At 38.8% G+C, this 16,077-nt stretch overlaps 1 protein-coding gene across 1 annotated transcript; it reads left to right on the top strand.

Annotated features, from left to right (window-relative positions):
* Positions 1-4,111: 4,111 nt before the first annotated feature.
* On the top strand, positions 4,112-5,113 carry LOC100605241 (olfactory receptor 2A25). Its single transcript, XM_003270871.3, has one exon. It carries the CDS (start codon positions 4,144-4,146, stop codon positions 5,074-5,076), a length of 933 nt encoding a protein of 310 aa, XP_003270919.2. The 5' UTR covers positions 4,112-4,143; the 3' UTR covers positions 5,077-5,113.
* The last annotated feature ends 10,964 nt before the right edge of the window (positions 5,114-16,077 follow it).

A 16,077-nucleotide genomic window follows, 5' to 3' on the forward strand; every position in this document is an offset into this window, starting at 1 on the left:
ACTGAAGAAGTTAACAGCAGCAACATCTTGACATCAACATCCTTCCAGAGAAAACCAGAGAGATAAGTACAGGGAGAGCCCTTTTCCCTAGGACAGGAGCAGATGGCAGTGTGCGTGATGGGTCTTTATCTGTCCACTGCAACACGCATTCATAGCATACTGAGACATGGTTGATCTAAGCAGAGAATAACACCATCTCTTCTGAGAGCTATCCAACCTCCACTGGGGCACTTTTTCCCCCAATAATCTTGGAATGAAAGAGTTTCAACATTAGCTTACAGATGCTTTTTACTAATTTGTGAAGCTTTACGTAACTCATATCCAGCTTGTTTTCTCATTTTTAGTTGTTAATCCTGATGTAAGATGTAAGTTTTTATATTATCCAACCTTTATTTATTATACAATTTCAGATGCACTGTAATAAAAAATCACAATGCAAACTGTAATTCTTATCTGTTAATGCCAAATTTCTGCTATTTATAGACTCAGCTACTAGACCAATTTAAAGTTTTTCAGATATACCTAATGTAGGTAATTTATTTTGACACATTTGGTGTTGAATTTCCTGTTTAAATTGTAAGGTAAAATAGTTGTTTGTGGGGGGTTGCTTGTTTCTATTGCCTCATGAAATTAAGTAGTGGTTTTATAGAACAATGGGCCTAATTGACTGCAAACTAGATTTATGTTACATAAGAAGAAGAGTGACCCAAAGGATTTATTTTTAAATATGAAATTCCTTTTTCTGAGCTATTTAAACATGAGAATTATCATATTTGTGAGTCTCTTTTTTTCTAAATTTTTGTAGGTACATAGTAGGTGTATATATTTATGGGGTATATGAGATGTTTTGATACAGGCATGCAATGTGAAATAAGCACATCATAGGGAATGAGGCACCCAGACCCTCAAGCATTTATTCTGTAAGTTACAAAAAAATCCAATTACATTCTTTAAGTTATTTTAAAATGACAATGAAGTTATTGACTATGGCCACCCTATTTTGCTAACAAATAATAGGTCTTATTCATTCTAGTTTTTTTGTACCCATTAATGATCCCCACCTCCTCCCAACACCCCTGCTACCCTTCCCAGCCTCTAGTAACCATCCTTCTACTCTCTATGTCCATGAGTTCAATTGTTTTGATTTTTAGGTCCCACAAATAAGTGAGAACATGTGATATTTGTCTTCCTATGCCTGGCTTATTTCATTTAACATAATGATTTCCAGTTCCATCCATGTTGTTGCAAATGACTAGATCTCATTCTTTCTTTATGGCTGAATAGTGCTCCACTGTGTATATGTACCACATTTTCTTTTTCCATTAATCTGTTGATGGACACTTAGCTTGCTTCCAATTATTAGCTATTGTAAACAGTGCTGCAACATAGGAGTGCAGATATCTCTTCGATATACTGATTTCCTTTCTTTTGGGTATATACCCAGCAGTGGCACTGCTGGCATATTTGTGAGTCTTTTTAATAGTCTTATCAATCCAACCAGGTTACATGTGGCTACAAACAAGTACAGTCTTATATGCCCTCAGCTAAGACACGTAGCAGGACGTAGTGTATGTTCAGTTAATACCTGTGGATTTATATTTTGTGATTTAGCTACTTGGAGATGGGGGAAGATGAGATGACACCATTGGTCCTTCTACTTTATTGTGATGCCTTTATCATATGAAATTTTAAAAGTAGCATTGTTATCTTCCTTGGACTCAGATATTGCAAGAAAGTTGAGGTGAAACTGAATAACACTTTTCTATACATTTGGGACCACTGAATCCTGTTGTTGGAAAGGATCTTGGCATTCTTCTAGTTCAATTTCTCACATGACAAAGGAATCCCATCTTGAATAGATGGTTAATTAATCTATGAATTAAAACACTCACTGAAATCTTCATTCCTAATAAAATTACTAATTTTCAAGAAGGCAATTTCAATAATGATCAGATTATTTATTGACTAAGATAGTATCACCTTCCAATAATTTCTACTTTGAATTATGATTCTTGCTTTGAAGCAAAACTTATTTACCTTTGCTGATGAAATCTTTCAAATATTAACTTATCAGAAAAGTTGAATAGGGAACTCATTGATAGGAACTCAATATGAATTTTTCTGTTTTTATTTTAGTGAAATTCAGACGGATTATGGGCTAAAGAAGGCTATAGAGTCAGGCAAAAAAACAGAAGCAATAATTTAGAAGTTACAATGATTCAAACCTCAGTATACCCTCTTTGCTTTGGAAGGATTTTAAAACATTTGATAGGCCACAAAAAAAAATAAAGAGTCACCATAAATAATAAGTAGTTATTTATTTGTACATGATAGTTAAGAAGCTATAAAATATGTTAAACATTCTATGAATATAAGTATATGGTTAGAGTTTTAGCTCTAGTTTTGGATAGAGATCAGTATTTTTTAAATCCCAGGCTATGACCCATCATGAAATAATTCAGCCAGCACTTTTACTAATGAAATAGAATACATTAGACTAGAATAAAATAGAAAACAAGCGCATTACGCAGAGTAAGGATTCAATTATATATATACTCGTGTGTGTATGTACTGGGTAGACATTTATTACTGTAGGAATATAGCAGAATTTTAGTAATTTCCAAATGTAACTAAATAAATCATACGTAACAATTTCACTACTGGGTATATATCCAAAAGAAAGGAAGTGAACATATCAAAAAGATATCTTCACAGCCATGTTTATTGCAGCACTATTCACAGTAACCAAAATATGGAATAAGCCTAAGTGCTCATCAATGAATGAATAAAGAAAATGTGATATATATACACAATTGTATATTATTCAGCCATGTAAAAGAATAAAATCCTGCCATTTGCAGCAATATGGATGGAACTGGAGGTCATTACATTAAATGAAATAAGCTAAGCACAGAATGACAAATATTGTATGTTTTCACTTATATGTGGGAGCTAAAAATGTGCATCTCATGAAGACAGAGAGTAGATTAGTGGTTACCAGATGCCAGGAGGGGTAGCAAAAGGGGAACAAAAGAGAAGTTGACTAATGGGTACAAACATATGGTTTCATAGAAGAAATAAGACCTAGTGTTCAATGGATTAGAAGAGTGACTATAGTTTACAGTAATCTATTGTATATTTCAAAATAGCCAGAAGAGAATAATTTGAATGTTTCTAACACAAAGAAAAGGCAAATATTTAAGGTGACAGATAGCCCAAGTACACAGATTTGATCTTTATAAATTAAATGAGTACATTAAATTATTGCATGTACCCTAAAACTATTTACATCTATTATGTATCAATTAAAAATTGTTAAAAATAAATTTGCAGAAAACAGAAAAATGTATATACAAATAAATAATATAAATACACATTTATAGTATAAGAAGTATACTATATATACAATAGATTACTGTATGATGAAATGTACAATGACATATACAATAGATTACTGTAGTCTAAGAAAGGTGACAGGTAACTACATTCTGATCATAAGACAACACAAACACAGTAGACCCTCTATGGGTACAAAAGTCAAGACACAAAGATCTCTGTTTAAATCCAGGCAAAGTTAGGGCAAACTGCCATTCTCTTAATTTAATTCAAGATTATGCAATCAGTAAAAATCACAAGTTTAACAAATAATTCATATAACAAAGGCACAAATTGGTGAGAAGACCTGATAGCAGGATCATTGACATGGTCGTCATCCCTCTTTCTATCCTTACATGTAGACATAGACACCAGCACACTTCCACATGCATGGATATAAGTACCCTGCAATGAAGGAATCCAGAGGGCAAGCACCTGATATAATCATCACAAACTGAGGAAAGAGTCCATGCTATGAAGGCAATTTAAGTATTAACATATTTTGAACTGTGATGAAAGCAGATTTGAAAATAAGATGTAATGAATACTATAATATCATACTAACACTGAATTTATCATAGATGACAAAATTTCCTTGTGCTTCATTTGTAATGCATAATTTTCTCTTAGTAAGCGAATAAGATCAAAATATAATTGAAGGTGTTTTCTTAGAAAACACTCAAACAATAATATGTACAGTTGCAGCATGCTTAAACATTTGCCTTAGACATTCAGACTTGGTGAGCTCCTTGTTTCTTCTACAGGGAAATGGGGGGAAATCAGACTTCCATCACAGAGTTCCTCCTACTGGGATTTCCCATTGGCCCAAGGATTCAGATGCTCCTCTTTGGGCTCTTCTCCCTGTTCTACATCTTCACCCTGCTGGGGAACGGGACCATCCTGGGGCTCATCTCACTGGACTCCAGACTCCACACCCCCATGTACTTCTTCCTCTCACACCTGGCAGTCGTCGACATCACCTATGCTTGCAACACGGTGCCCCAGATGCTGGTGAACCTCCTGCATCCAGCCAAGCCCATCTCCTTTGCTGGCTGCATGACCCAGATGTTTCTGTTTTTGAGTTTTGCACATACAGAATGTCTCCTCCTGGTGGTGATGTCCTATGATCGGTACGTGGCCATCTGCCACCCTCTCCGATATTCTACCATCATGACCTGGAAAGTCTGCATCACTTTGGCATTGACTTCCTGGATTTTAGGAGTCTTATTGGCCCTTGTCCATCTAGTGTTACTGCTACCACTGTCCTTCTGTGGACCCCAGAAACTTAATCACTTTTTCTGTGAAATTATGGCTGTTCTCAAACTTGCCTGTGCGGATACCCACATCAATGAGGTAATGGTTTTGGCAGGGGCAGTGTCTGTGCTGGTGGGACCCTTCTTTTCCATTGTAATTTCTTATGTTCATATTCTATGTGCCATTCTAAAGATCCAGTCAGGAGAGGGGCGTCAGAAAGCCTTCTCCATCTGCTCCTCCCACCTCTGCGTGGTTGGACTCTTTTATGGCACAGCCATCATCGTGTATGTTGAGCCCCAATATGAGAGCCCCAAGGAGCAGAAGAAATATCTCCTGCTGTTTCATAGCCTCTTCAATCCCATGCTTAATCCCCTAATTTATTGTCTTAGGAACAAGGAAGTCCAAGGTGCTCTAAAGAGGATGCTTGAAAAGGAGAGAACTTCATGAAAGCCTGAAAGAATAATAAAATAGCTGGCTTTAAAGGGCTTTGAGATTACATCTGAACCCATACCTACTGAGGATACATAATCACACTCTAGGGAACCATTTCCAACTTCTTGAAATTTTCCTATGACTACCTCCCGAGAAAGCCCATTCTGCTTTCCTCTCTCCAGGACTGAAGGTCGGAGCTGCACAATTAATAAAAATATTTTTATACTAGCTGTATAGTGTACACACTTTTAATATAATTATGTGAAATATTCTGAAAGTTCGAAATAAATGTGTATCTTTTTGTTCTGTAAATAGGACTTGAAGGCCAATTTTTGTAGAATAAGGATATAAGAGTTAGGAGAGACTGATAACAAAGTCATTATTTAATTATTCTTAATTTAGAACATGCCATATTTAGGCCAGGTGTGGTGTCTCATGCCTGTAATCCCAGCACTTTGGGAGGCCAAGGCAAGCAGATCACAAGATCAGGAGACTGAGACCATCCTGGCCAACATGATGAAACCCCGTCTCTACTAAAAACGCAAAAATTAGCCAGGCACGGTGGTGCAGACCTGTAATCCTAGCTACTCGGGAGGCTGAGTCAGGATAATCACTTGAAACCAGGAGGTGGAGGTTGCAGTGAGCCAAGATTGAGCCACTGCACTCCAGCCTGGGTGACAGAGCGAGACTCCATCTCAAAAAAAAAAAAAAAAAAATGCCATATTTAAAAATAGGTCTACATATAAAATATTTGCACATATTTCTCTGGTGATGACATTTTCTAAGGTATAATCCAAGTAGATTAGAAAGAGCATGAGCCATGTCTTCACAGGAAAGAGAATGGAGAATATAACTGTAATGCAACTAACAAGAAAACCTGGGCAGATGTCATGCTAGTAAATATATAGACATATTGGAACCTTCTCTGTTGCTTTCTCTCTGCTTGTGGAGTGCAGGGGAAAGCCATGGGATGTAGAGCTGAGCAGAAGAGAGCACAATGGGAATAACAGAGGTCATGGAAGAACTATATGTTTTCTCTCAGGGGTTTGGTCAATTGTCTCCTATTGAAAATGATTAAAACTCAGAGGAGATCATCCTGAAAAGTAAGAACAGACTGTAACTGTTGTGGCTAGTTGATCAATATTACTAGAGCTGGAAATTATCAGGAATAATTTAATTTTAAATTGAGGTATTTTAAGTAATTTTAATAATCTTTTTATTCAAACATGAAACTCTTCCACTTAGTTATAAAGTGATACAAAATAATAGTGAAGAAGTGTTAGGAAAGGATGTATAAAGATACTTCTGTTTCTCAACTCTTCTCTCAAATTAAGTATAACTTAATTAAGCCTAAATATGCAAACTCTGTAAAAGGGAAATATTCAAATTTGTTAAAAAGATGTTTCCTGTGAAAAAGTATGTAGATGAGGAAAATCCATGGATTTTTCTCTCACAGAGCAACCCTTTCGTTAGGACATCTGTTATTGCAGACATGATCACATAACCAAAAAAAAGGGGGAGTAGAAACACTTGTACTTTGGGTTCAGCTAGACCTGGGATTTTACAAAGTTCTGCCAGTTGCTAGATGTGGAAACTTTTGTAATTTATTTAAATTCTTCAGAAATTATTATGTATAAAATGAGGTCAGTAATGCCAAGCTCACAGATTTGTTGGGAAGATTAGAGGAAATACATGAAAATGTTTAGCAAGATCTATAACTCATAATAACACAGTAAGTAGTATTCATTAATATTATCCACTTCATATACTTATTATTTCCTTAAAGAACTAGAACACCAACTTATAAATGCAATAACAAAATATCAGATTTCCCATTTTACCAGAAAGAAGCAGGAATGTTGCAAAATTTAGCTTTTTATCTGATACAAAATGCCATGATGTCAAATAATTTATGAAGTAAATTATTCATAGGGCTTTTCCTTTGCAATCTCAGTTCTCTGAAAAAGTATGACTGACTATTTTAAAATACATGGATAAATACAATTCAAAATTGCTAAAATTTGTATATGTGTGTGTGTATACATTACACACACACACACACACCAGTGCTAGGTCCTGGAAACAAAAGGATGAATAGGGCCCATTTCCTATTACTTTATTCATGTGTAGCGGGAGAATTAAATGGATATATGATGGAAATTAACAACTTATATAATAAGTTAATAACTGAGCTCTGCACAGGATGCTATTGTAGCCCAGAAGAAGGATAACCCCCCCAGAATGGGAGTGGTTCAGTAAGACTTCCTGGAGTGGAAGGCTGCATCACTCTGGCATTGACTTCCTGGATTTTAGGAGTCTTACTGGCCCTTGACAGTGTTAGTGCTACCACTGTCCTTCTGTGGACCCCAGAAAGTTAATCATAAGTAAGCATAAGTAAGAGTTAGCCGTCAGGGGCTGGGAGAAAGCATAAGTAAGAGTTAAGCATCAGGGGCTGGGAGAAAGGCGTGGTGTGGCAGGAGCGGGTATTCCATCCAATGAGGGAAAGAAGCAAAGACCCAAAGGGAGTAAGCATCTTGTAAGCTGCGGGGGAAACAAACATAGCTCAGGGTTTTCCAGGTATAAAATACAAGGCAGGGACTGATGACAAGTGAGCCTGGAGAGAACGAGCATGGAGGAACACATATTCCAGGCTAATGACCCTGAAGTACGGCCTATGTGAAATGAGAAGCCAGATTATAAGAATGAAAATGCCAAGTAATCAGATCTGAATTTAGAAAGATCTTCTGGAGCTATGAGGACTGGGTATTTGAATTGACCAAACTGATATCAGAGCTACTGTAATATAAAGGCTGTCATATCAGTTGAAGCAAGAAACGCTGGCAGAGGCTGAACAGAGAAGCACACATGAGAATAAAGCAGGGGTGATTTCACTGGGAGATGCGAAGGTAAAATGAGCATAATTTGGTGGTTGGTAAGTATAAAGAATAAATGGAGGGAAGAATTTTTTTTTTTTTTTTGAGATGGAGTCTCCCACTATCGCCCAGGCTGGAGTGCAATGGCCCGATCTTGGCTCACTGCAACTTCTGCCTCCAGGGTTCAAGTGATTCTCCTGCCTCAGCCTCCCAAGTAGCTGGGATTACAGGGCTGCGCCACCATGCCCAGCTAATATTTTGTATCTTTAGTAGAAATGGGGTTTCGCCATGTTGGCCAGGTTGGTCTCGAACTCCTGACCTCGTGATCTGCCCACCTCAGCCTCCCAAAGTGCTGGGATTACAGGCATGAGCCACTGTGCCCAGCCGAATAATTTTTTTTAAACTTTTAAAATTAAAGACACACAGAGAAATGTATAAATCATAAGTTAAATTCAGTGAAAGATCATGAAGTAAACACGTTATGTAACCACTTTCTGGGAGGGGAAATAAAACATTCTGGCCTTCCAGGAGCTACCATCATGCTCTCTACCAATTACTGCACCTTCCCTCCTCCCACAAGATACCTATTACCCTAACTTCTAACAGCACATATTAGCATTGTATTTTCTTGGACTTTATATAAATGGGATATATACTTAGTGTACATTCTTTTCTATCTGCCTACTTTCACTCATTATTGTCTTTGTGAGATTCACCCAGTTTGCTGTATGTAGCATAATTTATTATTTTTCCTTGTTTTATAGCATTGCATTGCACAAATATTTCATAATTTATTCACCACATTCCTAATGGATATTTGAATTGTCTACAATTTTGGCTATAACATAATTATTCCATGAATGGTATTATATGCACCTTTCAGGAGACATATATAATCACTTCTGTTGGCTACATATGCATGGGAATACTGGGTTATAAAAACTCCAGACTTTCGGCCAGGCACGGTGGCTCATGCCTGTAATCCCATCACTTTGGGAGGCCGAGGTGGGGGGATTATGAGGTCAGGAGATCGAGACCATCCTGGCTAACACGGTGAAACACTGTCTCTACTAAAAATACAAAAAATTAGCTGGGCGTGGTGGTAGGCACCTGTAGTCCCAGCTATTTGGGAGGCTGAGGCAGGAGAATGGTGTGAACCCGGGAGGCGGAGCTTGCAATGAGCCAAGATCGCACCACTGCACTCCAGCCTGGGTGACAGAGTGAGACTCCGTCTCAAAAAAAAAAAAAACCTCTAAACTTTCATCTGCTTTGGATTGAACTCTTGAACTCTTGAAAGTCAACCTATAGAATTGTTATTATTATTTACTCATGACCTGCAGTGTGCCTCACACTGAGCTCTGTATTGTAAATACAATGATGAGCTCTCTCTCTATATATATACAGTTTCTGCCCTTTGGTATTTCATCCCTCCCCATCTTTCTCCTTGCTGGTGCTATGAACCTCTGACTTGGTTGGATGACCCCAAAGCCCTCTTGTGCGAAGTTTCTTCTCTTGCACCATGATGTTTTCCTGTGAAAGCATTATCCTTGCTTTTCTGTTATTTGCATCTACGACACCTAGAGGCATGTGGAATCATCTGAATTCCTTCCAGAAAATAGGCAGACAGCCAGGAGCCAGGAAAGCTGCCCCAGGCTCTTCCATTTAACCCGAATAGTTCTTCAGCACTCACTTCTCCTGGCTCACCCTTCTGTGATGCTTTATGAAGCTGTCCCGCCTAACCCCTGCCAAAGATGTGAATGGGGATTGCAGGGTAATATTACCTCTACTTTAAGATTCATTTTCTTATTATACGCAATAGCTCTCTGTGATTTAAGACAACAGTGGGAAAGCCAACATATACATGTATGTGACCACTTATTTTACCTGCCTATCTTCCTTTTCCACTTCACTTCACTGGGACCAGAGAAGCTGACTCTCCAGCACTCCGAAGTGGCCCTTGCACCTTAGACTGAGTTCACCCTACCACTTGCTTTTAGAAACTTTAGTGGTTCTATTAACCTGGGTTCCCCCAAAATAAAACCTGATGTAAAAGCTTATACAACATCATTTAATTAAGAATGACGGGGCTGGGCACGGTGGCTCATGCTTGTAATCCCAGCACTTTGGGAGGACGAGGTGGGTGGATCACCTGAGGTCAGGAGTTCGAGTCCAGCCTGACCAATATGGTGAAACCCCATCTCTACTAAAAATATAAAAATAGGTGGGCATGGTGGTATGCGCCTGTAGTCCCAGCTACTCCAGAGGCGGAGGCAGGAGAAGTGCTCTAACCCGGGAGGCGGAGGTTGCAGTGAGCCGAGATCGCGCCATTGCACTCCAGCCTGGGCAACAAGAGCAAAACTCATCTCAAAAAAATAAATAAATAAAATAAGAAAGAGGGAAAAGAGATGTGAGACAAGAGAGTAGGGGGAGAAAGCTCAAAGGTGCCTTGCTAAAGCTGCCACTGCTTGGTGTCAAAAATAACTGATTCCTCTATTTCATGGGATTGTTTTCTGAGAGTCCTTGTGAAATACTGGTCTTAGAATGGGTCCATTCGGGAGCAATCAGAGTGAGTAATTTAATTGCTTGCCACTGCCTCTCGTTGGTCAAACGTGTGCCTCACTCCATAGGGTGTTAATTATCCCGCATTAGAAATTGTACATGCATCATGGCCACCAACTATTCTATACTGACTTGTGCTCTGGGGTAAAAGAAAAGCCTCAGATCAGAAAGCAAGAGGAATGTAAAGTGGCAGGAGAAGAAGCACTCTTGGGTTATTCTTGTGTAAAGTAGATTTGATTAGAGCACAGAGTAGCTCACAGTGGTGGCTAAGATGGGACAAGTGGACAAGGGTTCCAGAAATCTGAGGCTGAAAGATCTGAGTTGGAGCCTAAGTATGTGACTGAACGGCTGCAATCTCATGATAAAACTTGAATGTATGCCCCTCTGCCACCTCAAATAATATATCCACTCAATCTCCCTCTGACACCTCAAATAATATGTCCATTAGGACTTTTACTTGCAGATATTGCTCAGTGGACTTCTAGGCTTCTTCTATCTAAACTGGTTGCATCCTAGCAATTCCATCTGCCTTTATTCTGAGTTCGACTCCCCAGTTCACTAACCTCATGCCATCCTCTTTCTTGGTTTACTCCTTTGTTTTGATGGAGCACATCCTACAAACGTTTTATAAGGTTAAAAGCGTATGCAATCACAGAAGTTATAGTGAGAACAGCCCTCAGTATTTCAAAATCATTATTATTGCTTATATTATTTTATCTTCCTCAACTATCCCCTTGAAATTCTATGTGATTAGTGGACTTAAAAAAAAAACAATAAAGAAATAAAAGACTCAAGCCATGTGGAGAAGGTATTTCTGCCTCAGAGATAGCAAAATATTTAAAGAAAATTTAGGCCAAGCTGTAGGTAGTGTCTTTAATAGTAGTAGCAAGCACTTCTATTTCAAAATTGACCTTCATTGACAAAGGTTCTGCTGGGTGAGGTGTCAGACTTCTAGCAGCAGAGAGTGGTTGGCTAGTGGGTGGTAAAAGAATTTACCAACAATAGTATAGGTTTGAAATGGAAAGTTTTGTTAGACAGAATGCTGTATCAGAGTGCAGCAGCCGTGGACTTCAGCGGAAGAGGACTCAGCACACCATGGTGGATTTTCCTTAGTGTTATTTATGGACCTTAAGGCAGGAGTTTGGACCATATTAGTCACGTAGGTCATGGTAAATGATTACATTTGTAGATACTGTGGTGCCTTGATGTCAGCAAGGATTGCGCAATGAGTTTTGACATGCATGCATTCCAGAGATGTATAGAAATTCTAGTTACCTATAAATTCTTGTAAAGAAGCCTGATACCAGATGTGGCTTTATATAATAGGGAGGTTTAATTACTTCTTTTTTTTTTTTTTTAGACAGAGTCTCACTCTGTCGCCAGGCTGGAGTGCAGTGGCGCGATCTCTGGTCACTGCAACCTCCGCCTCCCAGGTTCAAGCGATTCTCCTGCCTCAGCCTCTCCAGTAGCTGGGAATACAGGCACATGCCACCACGCCCAGCTAATTTTTGTACATTTTTAGTCGAGATGGGGTTTCACCTGTTGGCCAGGATGGTCTGGATCTCTTGACCTCGTGATCCACCTGCCTTGGCCTCCCAAAGTGCTGGGATTACAGGCAGTTTAATTACTTCTGAATTCCTTTGTTGAGGGGCTTTGCCTCCAGATGGTCTGCTTGATGGCCACCAGATGATCTTTGCTCTCCTCGGGCTCATCACTACTGATGGAGCCAAGTATGCTTCATCATATTTATTCTTGCTAAAATATAAAATATTAATCAATATAAATATTAATAATGCTCACAAAATGTCTAAGACAAAGAATATTTTTGCTCTATCCACTTTAAAATTTAAAAGATAAAAAGAGAGCCATATCATGACACCTCTTTGTATCTACAGTAGACTGTGTTCAATGTCATTATATTGTCCATGTCAGAAAAAAATTGTACTAATTATGTATATTTGAATTAATAGTCACCAAAATATTTTCCTTAGTTTTATCCAAATGTTGGTGATCAAATTAATTTTCTGTGGTAACTTTTTAGAAAACATTAATGATAAAAATACTAAGAGTAAAAAGCTGTTATGTACAACCTGAAAGCATGCTAAATGTAAATGTTATGTTCTATTTCACAAGGGAGACCAGTTTGGGTTGGATTGGTGAAGAGGGCTCCAAGAGTGCTTTGCAGAATCGGTATTAAGTATGAAGTCAAGTGGGTAGAACAGTTAAAATTGTCTTGAAATAAGGAATAAGAATTTCAAGTTTCAAGACTGGGAGCTGCTAGGGGTAGTACTTGAATGAAGTAGAGTATGTGCTTTGGAGAATAATGAGGTAAGTAGAGTAAGCCTCTATTGGTCACACAGATTACGTTAAAAGAGAAATAACTCCAATTATACTCCTCTTGGATATATCTTTTACTGTTCTCCATGATAGATTAAATATATTACTATTATTTTGAAGTGCTCCCTCCACCATAATTTAAGAATTAAACCTCTATTGAGATCTAGGTTAAGAAAAGACACTCAGAGGGTAAGAACTGAAAGGATTTTACAATCATCAAACTTTATCACTTAGTGCAAAAAAAAAAAAGGATAGAGAAAGAAAAAGTATGCCCATTTTATCTGTAGGCACTAACCCACAATGAGGAAATAAATATGTGGCCAAGAAATGCTTGAGATGGAAGGCACACTGAAGAAATTCAAGGAAGAAGATGAAGTATACCTGAACTACCAGGTCAATAATATTTGTGAGAAATTTGGAGTAGTTATTTTACAATGACGTTTTCTCCATTGAGAGAAAGCTATTTCTCTGAAGTGATGCCTTAACAGAATTCAGGGACCTCTAACCAGCAGAGACCAAGAGATCATTGGCTCTCCTCTAGTGAAACTAGGAATTAGAGTGGAACAATTTTAAGATTGATAGAATAAGTATTGAAAGAAATTAATTACAACATGATCTTGGTTTTTAAATCTTCTGTGCAAAAGTCTTGTCTTTTAACAGAAATCCTGTCCCTGTCCAATCCCAAGTAAACACACATAACGCATCCCATGGGACCTGCTGAAAGAACAAAATGAATAAACATGGACAATGCCTTCACTGGTTTGCCTGCTAATAGGAAAGCAGCAAATTCTTTAATTGTCTCTAGAGAGACATGATTAGAAGTATTACCACAGGGTTCTGTTCCCTCAATCATTATTTTTCTCTGCAGGGAGTGAGTGTCTAGTCAAATGATGATAGAAAAAGCCTGGCTTACACAACTAATCGTATCATAAAGTTCAGGAGAGCTTTTTATCTGGGCTTCACCTCCCAAGGGGGCCTCATTAGAGAGGACAATCAATCCCAGTCTATCCAATCTGCCTTTGCTGTCTTTGAGGTTCCTAGCAAGCCCAAGGGTATGTTAGAAGAAAAGACCACAGATTATTCCACTGTAAGTAAATGTGGTGTATTTGCCTTGAGAAGGGGTTCACAGACAGGAATGGGAAAGGGGCAGTGAATGAAATCACTGGCTCCAGATAGTAGCGATGAAATGCCCTTGCTGTGTGGTCTCCTTCTGCCTCTAAGCCTGTATTTATAGCTAGGGTCCTGAGGGGCCCTCTAGGGACCACCATCTATCCCAGGATATGGCCATGTACCTCTGACCCTCTCGGCTCCTCCATCCATATCCCCTCATTACCCTGTGGCAGCTCCTGGCTTTGTCATCACTGTGCCATAGAAGAGGACCAGATAACCATCCCTATAGGGTATGATCTGGCTAAAGGGCTCCAATGATTATCAGGGGCTGTGTGGCTCAGGTGCCTCTTTTTACAAACAATGCTAATTTTAAAAACTGAAGTAGAGTTTTTAAGTGGTTTGCTTACCCAGGGATGTATCCTCCTTGCCCCTCTGCTAACTGCCTAGTCCTGCACATTCTCAGAAGCACTGTGTCTCCAGACAAGACCCCCTTCTCAGTTGTTCTGGATGCAGGCACCATTCACTCACAGGGAAAAGCCAGTGCCTGTCAGGGCACAGGTTCTCTTTTTTTTTTTTTCTGATTTTAGCAGAGGAACCGTTGAGCACATAACATGTCTCCTTATGATGACTGGATCCAGACATTCTCACCAATGATGGTTCGCATATCCCTAATTATATATCTAAAAAACTTAAGTTCTTATATGAGTTAATGCATTTAATCCTCACAACTATGTTATGAGACAGAATTTATTACTCACCCCATTTTGTAGATTGGGAAACTGAGGCATGAAGAGGCACAGAGAAGTCATAAAGCTAGTATGTAGCAAGGCCAGGATCTGAACCCAGGCTGCAGGGCTCAGAAATCCATGCTTGTTCATCTGTTTTTAAAACTAGGCTGTGGCTGGGTGCAGTGGCTCACGCCTGTAATCCCAACACTTTGGGAGGCCAAGGCAGGCAGATCACCTGAGGTCGGGAGTTTGAAACCAGCCTGACCAACACGGAGAAACCCCATCTCTAATAAAAATACAAAATTAGCCAGGCATGGTGGCGCATGCCTGTAATCCCAGCTACTCAGGGAGGTGAGGCAGGAGAATTGCTTGAACCTGGGAGGCGGAGGTTGCGGTGAGCCGAGATTGCACCATTGCACTCCAGCCTGGGCAACAAGAGCGAAACTCCGTCTCGAAAAAAAAAAAAAAAAAAAAAAAAACTAGGCTGCTCCCTAGGACTAAGCTCAGTGTCAAAGCATATTATTGGAGATGGCAAGTTATTTCTGAGTAATTGCAAAGATTTGACAAATCAGTGCTGCCTTACAACGCCACTGCTGGAGGCCCCAGGGCTCCCATTCTAAAACAATTTTCAATAGAAACTTTTCTTTTGTGTCAGTGCTAAATACCCTAAATACGCCCCCCTTTTCTTTCCAAAAAATTAATCCTCTCTCTATCATTGGGATATTTAGCATGGTGGGATTGACCTTTTACTATTACAGCCTGTATTTTTTTTTTTCTTCAGTAAGGGAATGTAGTTACTTTAAAGGAGTCTTCTATTTCTTTAAATTGCTATTTAATTTTAAAAATCAAAATATAGGAACATTTCTATTAGGAAATCAAAGCAAAACGTGTGTGTGTGTCTCATATGTAAACTCAAAAACCGCCAAAAAGAAAAGCAAGATAAATGTGAAAGCGTTTGCAACACCACGATGATTGCACTGGATTTCCAATTCCTATGCTTTAATACTTCCCTCAATTTTACGATCCTCTTTAATGTTATTAGTAACAGCTGACATTTATTAAATTCCTATAATGTACCAGTGCGATGGTATTTCTTCTTCACATCAGTCCTTTCGGTATCTGTGGTCAACATCTTACATTTGACGATAATGAGCCTTAGAATACGGGACTCAAATGCATCATGTTCATTGCTCAGAATCAAGACTGGAATCGTGTTCTGGCCAAGACTGTTACTCCTGTTGCTTTCATTCTTATTCAGAGGTCATATGTTTTTCTGTCACTGCTAAATTTGCTTTGCTCTTTAAGAACAGAAAAATGTATCCATGCTGTCTTTTCCCTTATTCCATCCACTGAAGATTGTTCTGTAACGTGTAACTGGAGTGGACACCTAAATAAATCTTCCTTTCAGG

Source organism: Nomascus leucogenys, chromosome 13, assembly GCF_006542625.1.
Source record: "Nomascus leucogenys isolate Asia chromosome 13, Asia_NLE_v1, whole genome shotgun sequence".
Taxonomy (NCBI): domain Eukaryota; kingdom Metazoa; phylum Chordata; class Mammalia; order Primates; family Hylobatidae; genus Nomascus; species Nomascus leucogenys.

Excerpts from the sequence above, each read along its gene's own strand:
- LOC100605241 (XM_003270871.3), top strand. The coding sequence starts at position 4,144 with ATGGGGGGAAATCAGACTTCCATCACAGAGTTCCTCCTACTGGGATTT.